Below are 16,663 nucleotides of genomic sequence, written 5' to 3'. Positions count from 1 at the left end.
AGCTGCAGCGGCGACAGCAGCTCCTGCCTCAAGAAAAGGTCCCCGTTGCCATAGGAACAAAACTTGTCGATATGTAATGCAAATTTGTAGCGCATGAGTCAAGCAATTCATTAGGGTAATTGCTTTTCTTTTCCTCTGGCAGATGTACCTTAATTAAAGATTCACTTTAAGCGCGTCGCCGTACGGGCTCTCATTAGACTCCAGCTCGTGGCGTTCTCTCCAGTAAAACACTTCCACCCATGAATCAGAGAGAGGCTTTGCACACCTGTAGTGTGCAGAAATACAATGCCTGAGCTATTGTTTCATGTGGCTTCCTGCCACATGGCGGTCGGCCATCTCGTGGCAGTACGCTCTGCCACTTACAGGGCGTACCGGCACTCGTTGGTTCCACAGAGGGATCGAGTTGAACCCGTGTGTTTCCAATGTCCCCCTGGAATGCACAGGTCAAGGTGGAGCAGCTGGCTTCTGATTGGAAGGCTCTGGACGTGCGGCTGCGGGAGTCCCTCCAGGCTCCGCCTCCCAGCTCAGCGTGGATGCAGCATCACAGCATGGTCCAGCACCAGCAGCTCGGTACGCCCTACTTCCTCCCCCACTTCCTGTTTGATGGCCGGCAGAAAGCTAGAGTGTAGCTTAAAGGGCCCTATTTAAGTCTAGCCTTACCGTACAACGTCCCAGTATGTCCCTTCTAAACTTTAGAGACGTGTCAACAGTGAATAGTCAATGTTTTACTTCGATGAGGTACATTGCTGTCATACCCATACGATAGATCAACCTGCCAGCCGACCCAGCGGACCGTACCAATGGTAGGCTGATCTATCCGTCATCCATCTGGATGTAGATCTGATCCAGACCCCTGCTGGTTCCTTTAACAGCAGCTCACACAAAGGCCCCGCGCACTCAGACATCCGGTGGATAGCAGCCCTGCATGGCTGGCTTCCTTGGCCTTTCTTATCTTACCCCTGTAGACCCATAGGAAATTAACTTGTGTCTAGCAAGCCCCCCCCCCCCCCCCCCCCCATTTAATGTGATTCAGGGCCATTTTGGACAATTTCTAGGGCAATTTCACCAAACTTGGGAAATAACTTTTTATGTTGCCTGAATGACAAACATTCAATATCTTCAGTGAAAAAAGGCAACGCCTTTGCAAATAGTAGAAAATAATTTACATTAAGTTATCTCTTTATTTAATGTGGGCATTAAGGAGCCCACATCCGTCAAACATCGTACAATCACAATGTTTTTATAATAACAACAGATGTATGTGTGTTTCAACCCCCCAGTGTCCTCGGTCCCGTCGGCGTCCCGTCCCGTCCTGGCGGGCGAGGGCCCCCGCCACCAGGCCCCGCCCCACGGCGTGGACACGGTGGCGCCCACCGACCTGAACGTGACGGCCACGGAGCTGGCCGACTGGCTGCTGCTCATCAGCCAGATGCTCAAGTCCAACATCGTGACCGTGGGCGACACGGAGGAGATCCGGGCCACCATCCGCCGCCTGCAGGTGGGGGCCGGGGGGCTGTGGGGGCTGGGGGTAGAGGGGGGGGCTTCAAGGGGTCAGGAGGTTTTGTCAGTGAAATGTGAACCCAGAGTAAGGACGCAAAGAAGCGTAGGAGTTCGGACCGTGTGCCTTTTATTACATGCGTGTGTGCGCACTGATTGAACGCACGTGTCATGACCAGTTGTTTTCGTGGAAAACTTGAACCATCAAAGAAAGTGCTTGTGTTAAATGTCGTGGACATCTTTTTGTGTGTGCGTGTGCGTCCACCCTGCAGGTGACCAAGAGCGACTTGGAGCAGCGCCATCCACAGCTGGAGGACATCTTCACCCTGGCACAGAACATCAAGAACAAGACCTCCAATCTGGACGTGCGCACGTCCATCACTGAGAAACGTACGAGCGCCGGCATTGACGCCATCCTGCCAGCATGGGTCCTCTAGCGGGGGGTGGTCTATGATTGGCCGTACAGCATAGTTCGGCCGTCATTTCCTCCGTCACCTCTATTTTTTTATTTGATTTCTGAATAGTTGCCATGTAATTGGACTGGATTTCCAACTGACCCCCTCAAAGCAATTCTCAACCGTCTGTGTTTTCACTTTGTATTCATTATGCATGACCAGGTCTCTCTCTCTCTCTCTCTCTCTCTCTCTCTCTCTCTCTCTCTCTCTCTCTCTCTCTCTCTCTCTCTCTCTCTCTCTTCCCCCCCCCCCATCCCACCATAGTGGAGAAGGTGCGTAGCCAGTGGGACGGCACACAGCACGGTGTGGAGGCCAGGCTTCGGCAGCTGGACAACATGATTGGCCACAGCGACCAGTGGGAGGAGCAGAGAGTGGAGGTGGCGTCTGTGATTGGTCACAACGAGGGCCGCTACCATAGCCTGCTGCAGCACTCCAGGGAGTCACTGACGAAACAACTGACCGATAATAAGGTACAGTGACCCGTCCAAATGTACCGTAGATGAATGAATGCACCTCCTCATTGGTGGTATCTCATAAAAAAGAGAAACTGTATCAATAAAAATTAAAAACCCTACGCACTATTTCCTAGTATGGTTATTATAGAGTTAAAAACGCATGTTTTCTTACATGTGAATGGTTAGGTTGTTTATTCTTATTAAAGAGAGCGATTGCATTTGTTAGGATGAAACAGATGTTCAAATGATGGTCAACAATGCTTAATCAATCAAATCATAATTTTTTTCCTGAAAGAAAATGTGTGAAGCGACATCAAGCCATATTAGTGTCTGGAATGAATTCGGTTTGATTGGATTTTTGGGATGTGGGCAATAAGGAAAAAAATAATAAAATTGCATCAGCCTCGTCCTTTGGGGAAGATCGAATTACATGCATCCACAATTCATCCTTGCGGCTGCTAATAAACCCACATGAGTTTCCTGCTGGTCGTTCATCATGTTAAATTGTGAAGCCGTACTCAGAGAACTGCCAATTCTGCTTCATCACCGTTGGCGCCGTGTCGCAATGACAGCCTCTGAACACTAGAGGGCAGCTGTGTTTATGAGAATACTTGATCTGCTCCGCGTTGAGATTCCCGCCCCTACCACTCCTGGATAGTTGGAATTGTCATCTGTTGGAAGATATATGGCCTCCCATCTTCATTTGAGAACATCTTAAATCCTCAGAGATGAACTTTTTAAGAATTCGTCAGCTTAGCTGACAAAGTTAAATTATGTTTTCAAGAGACGTGCGGGAAAAGATAAAGGTTAAATATATATATAAAAGTCAGCCCAGACTACTGGCGCAATAAAGAAAGGGTAACAATTTGTCTGGCACGCAGAAGAGACTGAATTTAATTGAATGTCAGTTGGGTGTCTCGTTACAAGAACATCAATATCCTCAGTGCCTAATTGGCCGCTCAGAAAGCAGATGACACGCGTAACAAAAGAATAGGAATTAAACAACAAGTCGTATAATGGGAAACACACTGTGATCACTCGATGGCTTCTCTCTCTCTCTCTCTCTCTCTCTCTCTCTGTCTCTCTCTCTCTGTCTCTCTGACTCTCTGTCTCTCTCTCTCTCTCTCTGTCTCTGTCTCTGTCTCTCTCTATCTCTCTCTGACTCTCTCTCTGACTCTCTCTCTCTCTCTCTCTCTGACTCTCTCTCAGGCCTTCCTGCAGGACCTGGGTCGAGGCCAGGCCAGCGTGGCAAGCTTCAACGATCTGTCCAATCAACTGCTCCGGGAGTATTCCATCGACGACACCAGGCGGATCAAAGAGGTTGCGGACAAACACAACGCCGCCTGGAACGGCATCAACAACAGGTCTGTCAAAAGAAGACACACAAACAGATACAGGCACACATACACACAGATACATATAGAGAGAGCGAGACACACACACACACACACACACACACACACACACACACACACACACACACACACACACACACACACACACACACACACACACACACACAAAGACTCACACACACACACACACACACACACACACACACACACACACACACACACAAAGACTCACACACACACAGAGAGAGAGATATGTGTATTCAACGTATGATGGATCCAACATGACTCTGGTGTCGCTGGGCGTTCTCGTGGACAGGGCGAGCGACCGGCAGGCCCAGCTGGACTGTGAGCTGAAGGGCCTGCAGGGGTCCCTCCGGGAGCTGGAGGCCTTCCTCAAGTGGCTCCAGGAGGCGGAGACCACCGTCAACGTCCTGGCCGACGCCTCGCAGAGGGAGGAGCTCTCCCAGGACCCCGCCCACCTGAAGGAGCTCAGAGCACAGCACGAGGTAGGCAGACGACTCCGCGGCTCAGGAGCGTGTGTGTGTGTGTGTGAGACAGGTGCTAGCTAATTAACTGTGTGTCACCCTTCATTAGCACATGCTTCGTTTGGAAGACAAGCAGTTTAGCGGGTTGGCGCACAATTAAAGAGGCTCAAGTGCGCCAGAGCACGCCAACATGTGTGTGTATGTGCACGTGTGTTCTCCTATCCACGGCTGGCAGGAGGCTGTTGATTCCCCCTGTGCCTCCTACTGATTTGGAATTCTGTGTGTGTGTATGTGTGTGCGTGTGTGTGTCGCCGTCGTCTGTCCTTTTTAAGCTGGCTTGTCATTTGCACAGCACTCACCCAAGGGAACCGTTGGCACACATTATCCTTTCCTTGTACGGGACATTTTGATCCAAAACGTCGAGGTACGCGTTCATCCCTTCGTCACAGCCCGCTGCCGCTGAAAAGCCCCCCCCCCCCTTTCATCCTTCCCCACCGCCCTGAATCCCTCAGACAAATCTCCGTTATCCATCTTGTGTGGATGACACACTGGGCTGCGCCGCTCTGTACGTCTTTGGGCCGTAGACGCGGCATCGACCCGACCTTTTGTCGGATCCGCACGGTCAACGCCTCGTGGACGTGCGGGACCGGCGGGGCGGGGACATTTTGTGTCCTCGCATGAATATGAAAGGTCTTGTGTTGTGTGTGCGCTCACCCTTCCTCTGTCTCGGAGCAAACAAAAGAACGGGGGAAAAAAAGCATTGTTAGCCGTGTCTTTGGCGGTTGAATTCACCAATAATTTAGGGACCATGACGGTATGCCTAGTGTCTCTCAGAAGCGTCATGGGGGAAGTGAGATTTCAGCTCAATTTCGGTAAAGCTGACATAATGGACTCTTGATTAACTGTCAACAGTGATTCTTTTGGTAAACGACTGTGTATTGTAGCGATGCTGCAATCACAAGTGCTCAAAGGAGACACGCCGCATGCTAATGTGTCGTGGAGTCTGCCAAGTCCTCCATAGATGTCCGCTTGGTTGTCTTTAGTGCTTGACAAACCGAAACAACCCTTTGGTCAGGCAAAGTAGGCATGTGATTGTTTTGGAGGAGGCCAAGAGTTGCAAAGTAGATCCATTATTAATGTGTCTGCCAGCGGGCGCGTGGCGTCCAGTCGTACGCTTCAGGCTGCGCTGGTGGTTAACTCTGCAGCAGCGGCCCCTCTGATGTGGACTGACCCGCTCAGACCCCGGCCTGCGGATACCACATCTCCAATAAGCGGCACGCGCACACGATGCACACACAAACTATGCACTCACACACTAAGCACACACGCACACTATGCACCCACAGATATTCATATACCACACACGCTTTGCACACACGCATACATATAGAACTGACACCCTATGCAGATACATAGAGAATGCACGCTCACACACTAAGAACACACATACATATGGAACACACATGATACAGACACACACACACACAGCCTGAAGACAGTGTAAATGGCACAGTAAAAAACGCATAGAAGCATGTCTAGGCCTTTGTGTCCTGTGGGTGATGGTACAGCTATGATGTAACGCTCTGTATGATTTAACGCTAGGATGACACCAAACCGCCGTGGAAGGGGTTGTGATGCTACCAAGCCGGCCGTACGCCTGCATTTACCTCTGCTTCAGAGCCTAACATCTCCCCAGCAAAGTGGTTTTACAGTACTCGCTCAACACAGGGCCAGTCACTGTATTGACTCACACTGGAGACCTGTATCAAGTTAAGCCTTGTTTAAACACTGCACTTTACCCAGCTCATCAGCCCATCAATGAGAAGTGTGTGTGTGTGTGGGTGTGTATGTGCGTGTGGGCGCCTGCTCGAGGACCAAGTAAATACAGATTAATTTCGGTAAGCTGTGTCGAAAAACGGTAACGTGCAAATTTGCTCAGAGAAATTGTATGCAGATCGCTGGTTTCTTAGTAATATATTAGTTTAACACTCGCAGCGTCGCAGCTGACTCTCTCTGACGTAAAGCCGAGTCTAAGCCCTATGTGCCGTGTGCCCCCCCCCCCCCAGTGCGCACTGTGTGATGCATAGCCTTAGGAGGGGGAACTGTGTGGGAAGGTACTGTTTTGCTCCACTGTGCCCAGCCAATCCAGAGGTTCCAATGTAACGCTATGGTGGAGTGGAGCCAGGAGCGACGCACCAAACAACGCCCGTTTGGGTTCTCACATTTTGGAGACCAGAAATAGAGCCCGATATTGATAAATTTGAGTGACAACTGCACACCTTTTTTTTTTTGCAAGTATCCCTCAGAAGCTGAGGGATGCAGAGTGAATAGGCTTTGCATCGTACTCGTGCATAAAATAAATACAAATCATAATGCTGAATGGGAGTGGACACATGCGACCTGATTTCCGTTTAGCAGAACAGCGACATTAATTTAATTAAGGCCAGTGAATAAATCAAATCATTCGCTCAACCAATCACAATCAGGAGCTTTTGTTATAGTCACCATGGCCAATGTATATGTTGAAAGACTTAACTGCCTATTTATATCTGTTTCAACACACGGTATACTCTTATTGGATCCATAGTGGTGAACTACATTAATAGACCTATAATTATCGAAATATCTATTATAAGGATCGTTTATCTAGTCATTTATCTAGTTACTTGCACTGTGGGACGTGACTATAGGTTGCTTATGATGACATGAAGTCGTGCAGTTGTATTGCGCAGTTTCATTTTCTCGAAAAGGGTGATGGCAAACTTTTAGTTATCGAACAGTGAAACGACAACAAAGACGAACATCTCCAAATCATGGATGTATTAAAGCATGCACACCCATTTAAAATAATCCATCATATCCGCAAACTGCCGTTCGCTACACAAATTTACACTTGGATTGCAAGTAAAAGTCCAGTATAATTGAATCATCATCAAAGATAAGCTCGTCTCCACAAGGCCATGTAGGTGAATAGTAAATCGTTCATTTTACCATTTTAGCCGGCACAATATTTTTCGGAAATGCAGCATATTCGCTTTGCGGCTAATGAAAATAGTTTTGCAGCGGCTATTATTGGGGGAGAAAACATGAATGTATTAAAGAATGCACACTCATTTAACTTAATCCCCCTCATCAGTAAACTGCCGTTCGCTACACAAATTTACCCTTGGATTGGAAGTAAAACTGCAGTATAATTGAATCATCTAAAACCATGGATGTGATCGTCTTCCCAAGGCCATGTTGTTGAATAGTCAATCTTTCATTTTTACCGGCGTGATTTTTATTGGAATATCCGTTTAGCCTTTTTTATTCGCAACACGTCTGGTGTTAAAGGACCTTAACAGGCATTAGAAATAATAATGAACAAAAACACATGGGATTAAAAGCTATTGAATGTTTAATGAGGGAAAATAATGACCGAACTGGACGTAAGATACATGGACTCCGCTGAAGATTAAATTTTTATTGCGGCCATATCATAACGCGGCCAATGCTACTCTGCTGAGCCGATACCGATATCAATGCAGCTTCATTGGTTTGCAAAAAAGCTCATTTTTCAATAATGGCTGGAAACCTGACAGGTTCCGGAGTAAGGGAGCTCCTCTCAGTCCCCAGGTTTTATGGCGGCTGGCATGGAGAGTTACCGGGTTCTGCTGGAGTGTCTATACTATCTGTTCTGGCACTTTGTGTGTGAAACGGAGAAAGACGGAGTCCTCCTGAACCTAGCTGAATGTATGAGTAGTGAAAATCACTATCCCAGTAATTAACCTGGCACTGTGTGTGAAAGGGGCTTCATTGTACATTGTCACATTGTTTCTCTCCTCCAGGGAGAGTCTATTTCTTTCACTTTATCTCCATCCTTTTTGGACCTCCTTGGTCACTCAGTGAATGCCATTCACCTTCCACAACAATGCACAAGCTTCCCACACTGTCTCTGTCTCTCTCTCTCACTCTGTCTCTGTGTCTCTCTCTGTGTCTGACCCTCTCTGTCTGTCCTTGTCTCCGTCTGGCTCTCTGTATCTCTCTCTCCATCTCTCTCTCTGTGTCTCTCTCTCCTTCTCTCTGTGTGAGAGAGAGGGAGAGAACCATTTCTTTTCGTCACCAACTCTGTCTGTTCCACTCGCCTGTCCTCTGAGCTCTGCCGATCCTTTACTCTCTCTCTCTTTCTGTCTTGCTCTCTCGCTCAGACATCTTCTATTCATCTTCTTCAGTCCCCTTCAGCCCCTTTTTAGGGACGTCCGAGGCTCGCTCTCTCACTCTCACTCACTCTCACTCTCACTCTCTCCGTTTCCCTCTTCCATGGTGTGTGAATGTCTGCGTGGAGGAGAACGTGAGTGTCCCCCATCTCGTCGCGTCTGCCGATTGCGCGGTAGCATCCACATGTGCACGCATGAGAGCCGGTGCCGAACGCAGCTTCTGGCGTGTGTGTGATTTAGCATATGTATGTGTGTGTATTTAATTGATCCTGGTAGTGTGAGTGCTTGCTGTGTCTTTGTTTATGTGTGTGTGTGTGTGTGTGTGTGTCCGTCCGTGTGCGTAATGCAGCGGGGCATGCCGCTCTGAGCTTTTCCTTTTCTTTTACCCTTCAAGGCGTGAGAGAACGCGTTCATACGCATGCGAAAGAGCGCGTGTGTGTGTGTGTGTGTGTGTGTGTGTTAGTTTGTTTGTGTGTGTGTGTGTGCGCGCTCATCGCATCAGCTTGGCTGGGAATTGGACCACTGGCTGAGGGGAGGTAAGCAGAGAGAGAGAGAGAGGGACGGGTGGGTGGGATAGATAGAGGGAGGGAGGGAGGGAGGGAGGGAGGGAGGAGGGAGGGGGGGGCTGTTCGAGCCGTAGTGGGAGCGCAGGCAGAGAGCAGTATGCGCGGGGCAGGGCTGTCCTAGCATGTGGAGGAGAAGCCGGCTGCTGCAGAGCCGTGGCAGTCTTAAGATGATGGCCATGGTCCGGACCTCTCTCCAGAAAGTGGTGGTCTTCCTACACAGGCTGCAGAGGATGGCCATCTCCTCGCCGCGCTACCAGAAACTCTGCAAGGTACGTGGGGAGACGTGGAGCTCCCACGAGGTACGTGGGGAGACGTGTAGCTCCCACGAGTGACGGGGGGGGGGGGAATCTATTATTTTTTATCATCCTTCTGCTCCGGTCCTTGGTTCATGGTTTGTTTTGGTGGATGTCCTCCGTTCATTCGCACCAGTGGGGGACGAATGTGTGTGGTGTGAGTTGATGTCCTTTTAGCTTGGGTAGTTTTTGTCGTTTTTTTGTGTTCTTTTGGGTTTGGGATGAATGGACTTGTCTCGCTTTGGATCGTATTGAGGAGTCGCAGTTGCTCTCCTCCTTTCTCGCTCTCTGCCGTTTACTTTCGGATTGTTCTAGAAACCTTCACTTAAGATTGAATACAGTGTACTGTGCAAAGCATATTCACGTCCTTATCACTCTCATCGTGCTGTTTCAAATTCAACATTGAACTGTCTGTACCGTAGATATCATCTTTGTTTTCCCTCTCCGTGCTTTTTTGAAATCTAGTTCTGATTTCCAGGCTTTGGAACATTTTGGTAGTCAAGGAAGTCTCATTCTGCTGATGTTGTGTTCAGTGCCCTAGTCTTCACAATATGCTTCTGTGTGACACGGCCGTGGTGACATTCTGTGCATTGCTATTGTGGTTTGTGGTTGTTTTGATGTGGTGTGTGTGTGTGTGTTTGTTAGTGTGTTTTTGCTCCTTCTGTTTGTGCTCTTTCCCATTGTGAGGAAGTGGCAAGGTGAGGAAAAGGTTTTGTGGTAGTTCTCCTTTCATGGATTTTTTATAGTTAGAAGTTATTCGTACAATACAGTGCTTCCCAATGAAATGCAGAATGACGAATGCAAGGTTGTTGGTTACAATGCGTGAGTGTATACTGAGCATTATACTTTGGAATTAATTAAAAAACGATACACAATACAATCTACACAAAATGTATTATTAGTAGCGTACTTTTCCATAAGGGGGCGAGATTTATTTTTTCCCACAATGCTTGAAATGGATTATACAGTATACACGTGATGTGAATGGTGTTGTTGACGGGGTGAATTGATAATGAGCTGCTGGTGTTGGCTTGGAGGCTTCAGGGCTGTTCTCCCTGTCTAACCTGCTAGTGCTTCATGCCAGCTTCATCTATCTCAGCGGGGCTGGGGCTAACCGCCGTCACATGTGAGGCGCTGTTCTCTCAACCGCGCGCACACACACACACACACACATACACACACACATACACATACATACATACATACATACATACATACATACATACATACATACATACATACATACATACATACATACATACATACATACATACATACATACATACATATACACACACCTACATACATATATACACACACACACACACACCTACATACATATACACACACATACCTAAATACATATACACACACACACCTACATACATATACACACACACCTACATACATACATATACACACACACCTACATACATACATATACACACACACCTACATGCATACATATACGCACACACTACACACATACGTACATATACACACACACATACATTTACACACACACACACACACACACACACATACATACACACACACACACACACACACACACACACACACACACACACACACACACACACACACACACACACACACACACACACACACACACACACACACACACCTACACACACACACATCATTTTTCTGCCATCCTGCAAGAATGCCCAATCACTCCATTGACAAAACATTGCAGTTTCCTCTTTGGGTTTCCCTTTCTCCCCCACACTTCTCCTGTAACCTCGTCATGTAGAACTCAACATTCTGCGTGGCAGGCTCCCACCAGATGAGGCTGTTTCCTGGCGTCGTGCCTCCGCTGCCTGGCGGGGGAGCGGGTGGTAAATTTGAATGCGGGTCCCTTCCGACACACAGCAGGGGGCATCGGTCATTCCGCACTCCATTAGCCCCGCCTGCACCCCCGTCTTCTTTCTTCTGCTTTTCCCTCTTTTCCTTGGATCGCATCTGCATTCACTCACCCCCATGGGGGACCGGGGGTTGGCGTGCACCGCACCCCCCCCCCCCCCCCTAGGGGTCACACCTCACCACCCTCATCTCGCAACGATTAGCGATAACATGATGCAGCTCCCCGACTAGCCACACGCCCCGAGCTGCCTTCTTTATGTTCGCTTTAAGTTAACCCAAGAGCGGTTATTTAGAAAAGTCAACGTTTTGTTTCTGAAAATCACAAATGTTGTAGTACTCTGCTCTCGGTGAGAACAGCACCGGTCTGGTGTGAGGTCTCTGGGCTAAGGTAGGGGCACGAAACCCACAGCGCTTTGACCTGACTTTATTGAGTTTCCCGGTTCATTGAGGTTGAGATGTGGGATATGAGCTCAGGCTTCGCCTCCTGCCCTCCGTTTAACAATAGAGTCCTGGCGCTGATGATGGGTTGTTACTGAAGTTGGAGACCGATGGTGTTTGGCATCGTTTGTCTGTCAAATCACCATCGCTGATGTTTCAAATTGTGATTCATCGACTGAATCACTATCGTTGATGGTTCGTATTGAGATTCAACGACTGAATCACTATCGTTGATGGTTCGTATTGAGATTCAACAACTGAATCACTATTTTTGATGGTTCGTATTGAGATTCATCGACTGAATCACTATCACTGATGCTTCATATTGGGATATATCGATTATATCACCACAATCACAACACAATTCCTTTAAAAGGAAAATATTGGTGTGTGTGTGTGTGTGTGTGTGTGTGTGTGTGTGTGTGTGTGAGACAGGTGCTCGCTAATTAACTGTGTGTCACCCTTCATTAGCACATGCTGCGTGTGTGTGTGTGTGTGTGTGTGTGTGTGTGTGTGTGTGTGTGTGTGTGTGTGTGTGTGTTTGCGTGTGCGTGTGTGTGTGTGTGTGTGTATTTCAACCTCAATTCAAACGGCTCATACGGATGGAGCCGGTGAGGGACATGTGAAGTGGCCTCGCCGCTCCCCACTCCTCGTCTGAGACAGGGCAGGGCAGGCTGACCTATCAGCGCAGCACCTGAGTTCCTCCAGGTCACCATGACTCCCAGGTTTTTAGAATGCTGAGAACATCACCCGTCACTTTCCCCAATCCCGAGCCAACGTCGAGTGGGTCGTGAGAGGCTCAACTCTGCCATCGACTTTATAAACTATATTGAGTTACCCACTGTCTACTCCATACCCTATACATGTGGATCCATACCTTTTTAGATATATAATGCAGAGTCTGAGCTGGCTGCTGCCACTCAAAGCCCTTTTCATTTCCCGGAAGGTACTGGAATGAGGGGGGGGGGGGGGGGATGGGGGGAATGGGGGGCCGGATGCCAGCGCTTCCCTGAGCTCCGTGCGGCGCTGGTTAATGAGGTGTCGCGCCATCCAGGGGAATTCTGCCTCCCATCACGCGCTCACAGCCCCCCCTACCGCACCTGTGCTTATGTTTACCTTCCCACGGGCTGTTTTTGAATTTATTTTCTTTACCACAGCGTGCGTCATTCGTCTCTGTGTGTGTGTTCTTTTGTGTGTCTGCGCTCATGTGTGTGTGTGTGTGTGTGTGTGTGTCTGTGTCTGCTCAGATTCTTTGTCTCGATCTTTGACATCCCTGAAACTACTACTTCCTTTTCATCGCATCCTTGATTCCCAGACTCGTCATCATTTGCATTTCACATTTTGTGTTTTGTTTGCTCACGGTGGCGTATTTAGGGTCCCACTGTGTGTCTGGTCTCCTCGTGGTGACGTACATGGTTTGTCTGGACGGAGGTGTGTGTGTGTGTGTGTGTGTGTGTGTGTGTGTGTGTGTGCCGACGTGGTCTGACCTGGTTTACAGAGATGCTGCTGGAGAGTCTCTGGAGGATGCTACTGTGTTTCTTAACCAGACCCCACAGCCCCCGTCCCCCATCTCAGCCTGAAAGAAGTGTATGTGTGTTCATGGTAAAAAAACAACACCTGCCGCAAGCCAATGCCAGCTAGATTTGACCATGTGGGTCAAATCGAGTCTATTTTTACAGACTGCCAGGTAAAAAGCAGACCTTCTAACAGTTAACATTTTACTGCATTTTAGGGCAGTCTGTGAGCAGAAGCATTTCATCATCCCGGGTGTAGGTCGGATCAACCGACGTACAAATAAATAAAAACCAACACACTCACTCATTGCTCGCTTACTCACTCACTCGCACACTCTTACACATGCTATATACTCACACCCATATAAACACACTGTCTCACTCACTCGCTCACTCACTCACTCACTCATGCACTCACTCACTCTCATACACATATGTAAATACACCCAAACTCTCACAGCTCTCCTCAAGCTCCAGGTGCAGGAGCTCGGTAGTCAGACCTCGTGGTCTCCACGGCTCCTCTCGGGCCCTCGGGGGTCGTCGCCCAGTTGTTGTCAGTACCTCTGAGGGCCACAGGTGCGGACCCCCTGTCTGCACACCCCCCTCCCCCTCATGCACTCGGCTCACCCCTCACTCTTCACTCAGTCCCGGGCAGGCTCAGCTGAATTGGTTACAGGTTCATTGAATAGCGTCATGTCCGAACTGCACACCCTTTTTGTACACAGTTGCACACACAAACAGACGCACGCGCGCGCACACACACACACGATGGGCACCGTCACTTTGTCGAAGTTGAGCACACACACACACGCACACACACACACAGGCACTCGGATGCTAATGTCGCAGCTGGCCGCTATGATGAAGCTGTGCGCCGGGGACAAATTACAGGGCAGCACATTGAAGAGCATGAAATGATTCAGCGTGTTCCGGCGTTTACCGAGAGAGGGCTTTGGGAGGCCATGTCAAAGAAAGTAACACAAAGCCCAGCGATAATCAACAAAAAGAAAACCTGTCCGTTTCCCCTTCCTCCCCCCTTCCTCCCCCCTTCCTCCCCCTTTACAATGCAAATAGCGGCTCACTTACCCCATTCAGAGTGGCACCCTCCAATCCGGCAGGATTGGAGGGCCGACCGTTCACAGAGGCGTCGGGCCGGCTGCTACGTCCTCCACTCCTGGTTCCTCTTGGCTCAGACGGGCCCCCTGCCGCTGAGGGGGGGGCCAGTGCGTCGTAATGGGGGGGCACTTTGGCCCACCGGGGCGATTACCTCTTGGAAACACTGTTGTAGAATTCCAGAAGTGGATGTTACACGAATCTGTGACGGAAAGGAGGAAACTAAGCCCGACAGATTATTGGTTGCGTCATTTAAAAATGGCTGCACGGATAGTAGGTTAATACATGCTTGTAGAAATCCTCCCGTCCCCTCCTCCTCCTCTTCTCCCTCACTCACCCTGCTCTCTCTCTCACCCTGCTCTCTCTCTCACCCTGCTCTCTCTCTCACCCTGCTCTCTCTCTCACCCTGCTCTCTCTCTCTCTCTCTCTCTCTCTCTCTCTCTCTCTCTCTCTCTCTCTCTCTCTCTCTCTCTCTCTCTCTCTCTCTCTCTCTCTCTCTCTCCACATCCCAAATCACGTAAAATAACCAATTTCATAAAGCCAGTAATGTCATCTGTCTACATCTGTGTTACCGCGAGGGCCCTGTGCGTGGGCAGAGTGCACCGGTCCATTAGTAACATAGGTTCTCTCTCTTGCTTGCTCGCTGTGTCTCGTGTTCACTCTCCATCTCTCCCCATCCATTATCTCCTATTTCTCCTCTCTCGTCCGTTATCTGTTTCTATTTGCTCGTTCATCCCGTCTCCACTCTCTCTCTCTCTCTCCCTCTCCCTCTCCCTCTCCCTCTCCCTCTCTCTCTCTCTCTCTCTCTCTCTCTCTCTCTCTCCTCTCCCTCTCCCTCTCCCTCTCTCTCTCTCTCTCTCTCCCTCTCCCTCTCTCTCTCTCTCTCTCTCTCTCCCTCTCTCCCCCTCCTACCTCCTGGTCAGCGGTGATCAATGACATTGAGTTTTCGGGTTTGTTTTACAGTTATATCCGTACTTTTATCCCAGGCATTTGCTGTGAGTCTGTTTGGTCTTCTCGTCCATCACTGGCACCCAGTGGAGGACTGTAAAAGCCCTTTCCTTTTTAATAGCTCTCTCCCTCGCTCCCTCCCCCTCTCAGCCAACCACTAAGATGCTGCTTAAATGTGCTAATGCCTGCGTGGTTTATCATCAGATTCACTTTATATTGACTGAGCCCCCGGCCCTCCTCTCTCCCGCACTGCCGGGACGGCGGGAATCCACAGCAGGATGTGGTCGGACAGCAGATCCAGTCAAGGCTGGGCCGGAGACTGAGGGGACGGGCTGGGAGGGGCGGGAGAGTTATTCTCTGAATAGGAGAGGGAGGGATGGGGAGAGAGAAGAGGGCAAGAGAGGTGGCTGTAGTGATGGATAAGCGGGCAGGCCAGATGAGTAGATTATAGAGTTGATGATTCAATCGAGAGAGAATGACCCTGGCTCCACTGCAATTTAGCCCTCGGGCTTTAACACAGTCACGCACACTCACACGCACACAGACTTGCATGCACACACACCCACACACACGCACACTTAGAGATTTACATGCTCTGTTGCCCTGATGTTTCGGGTCCTGTTTGAGGACCAGAACGCCATTGTTGTGTGACCTACTGTGTTGTCATTATGTAATACATGATGTCATGTGCTGACCCCCCCCCCCCCCCCCCCCCCCCCCTCCCCCTGGACGTTCCGGGTCACCCTGGCGACAAGTTGATCAATACACCTCGATGCTGCACACTGTTAAACGTGTGCCCCATCAATCAACAGGAGCGACCCCAGACAACCCCCGCTTTCCCGCCAAAACCGCAGTTCTCCTGTCCTCTCTGTGAGAGAGAGAGAGAGAGAGAGAGAGAGAGAGAGAGAGAGAGAGAGAGAGAGAGAGAGAGAGAGAGAGAGAGAGAGAGAATTTGTTTACCTAGCCATTTTCCCTCTGAAGGTCTTAAGCATTGCAGTCTCTTTTGCCCTCTGTCTGTTCTCTCTCACACAGGGGAGACGGTGGCTGCCTGTTGGACTGACCATTCGTTTGCATTTTTTCTGGTGTTTTTGCCGCTGAAACCTATTCTGTCCCGGGCACAGCCCCTTGGGAGCCGCCCTGGGCTCTGCACCCTGCCTGCTTGCACACACACACACACACACACACACACACACACACACACACACACACACACACACACACACACACACACACACACACACTCAGACAGTTCCTAGACTAATGCTGACTCATTGTCCAGATTGTAAATCTGGGCATGTATCTGTTGTACATCCTGACCTCTGTGGCCCACAATGAATGTCAAGGCGCTAAAGTCAACCAACACAGACAAGGAAAAAAAGTCAACCTCCACATCTCTTCACCCTTCCTCCTCTCGCTCCCCCACTTCCTCTCCCGTGTTTACAACCTCCGCCCTTGCCCCATCAT

The 16,663-nt window shown here is 49.4% G+C and overlaps 1 protein-coding gene across 1 annotated transcript in view; it reads left to right on the top strand.

Moving 5' to 3' along the window:
- The window catches only part of utrn (utrophin), a 159,392-nt gene that overhangs the window by 41,732 nt on the left and 100,997 nt on the right, over nucleotides 1–16,663 (top strand). Inside the window, 7 exon segments of the mRNA XM_060042427.1 lie at nucleotides 1–38; nucleotides 444–570; nucleotides 1,281–1,498; nucleotides 1,770–1,887; nucleotides 2,217–2,422; nucleotides 3,617–3,771; nucleotides 4,079–4,268. The exon segment at nucleotides 1–38 is cut by the window's left edge and continues 64 nt beyond it. Of these exon segments, the coding sequence (XP_059898410.1) occupies nucleotides 1–38; nucleotides 444–570; nucleotides 1,281–1,498; nucleotides 1,770–1,887; nucleotides 2,217–2,422; nucleotides 3,617–3,771; nucleotides 4,079–4,268 (1,052 nt within the window).

This window comes from Gadus macrocephalus, chromosome 21, assembly GCF_031168955.1.
Source record: "Gadus macrocephalus chromosome 21, ASM3116895v1".
In the NCBI taxonomy this organism is placed as follows: domain Eukaryota; kingdom Metazoa; phylum Chordata; class Actinopteri; order Gadiformes; family Gadidae; genus Gadus; species Gadus macrocephalus.
Note: the sequence above shows the minus strand (reverse complement) of the source record. Positions and strands in the feature narration are given on the sequence as shown.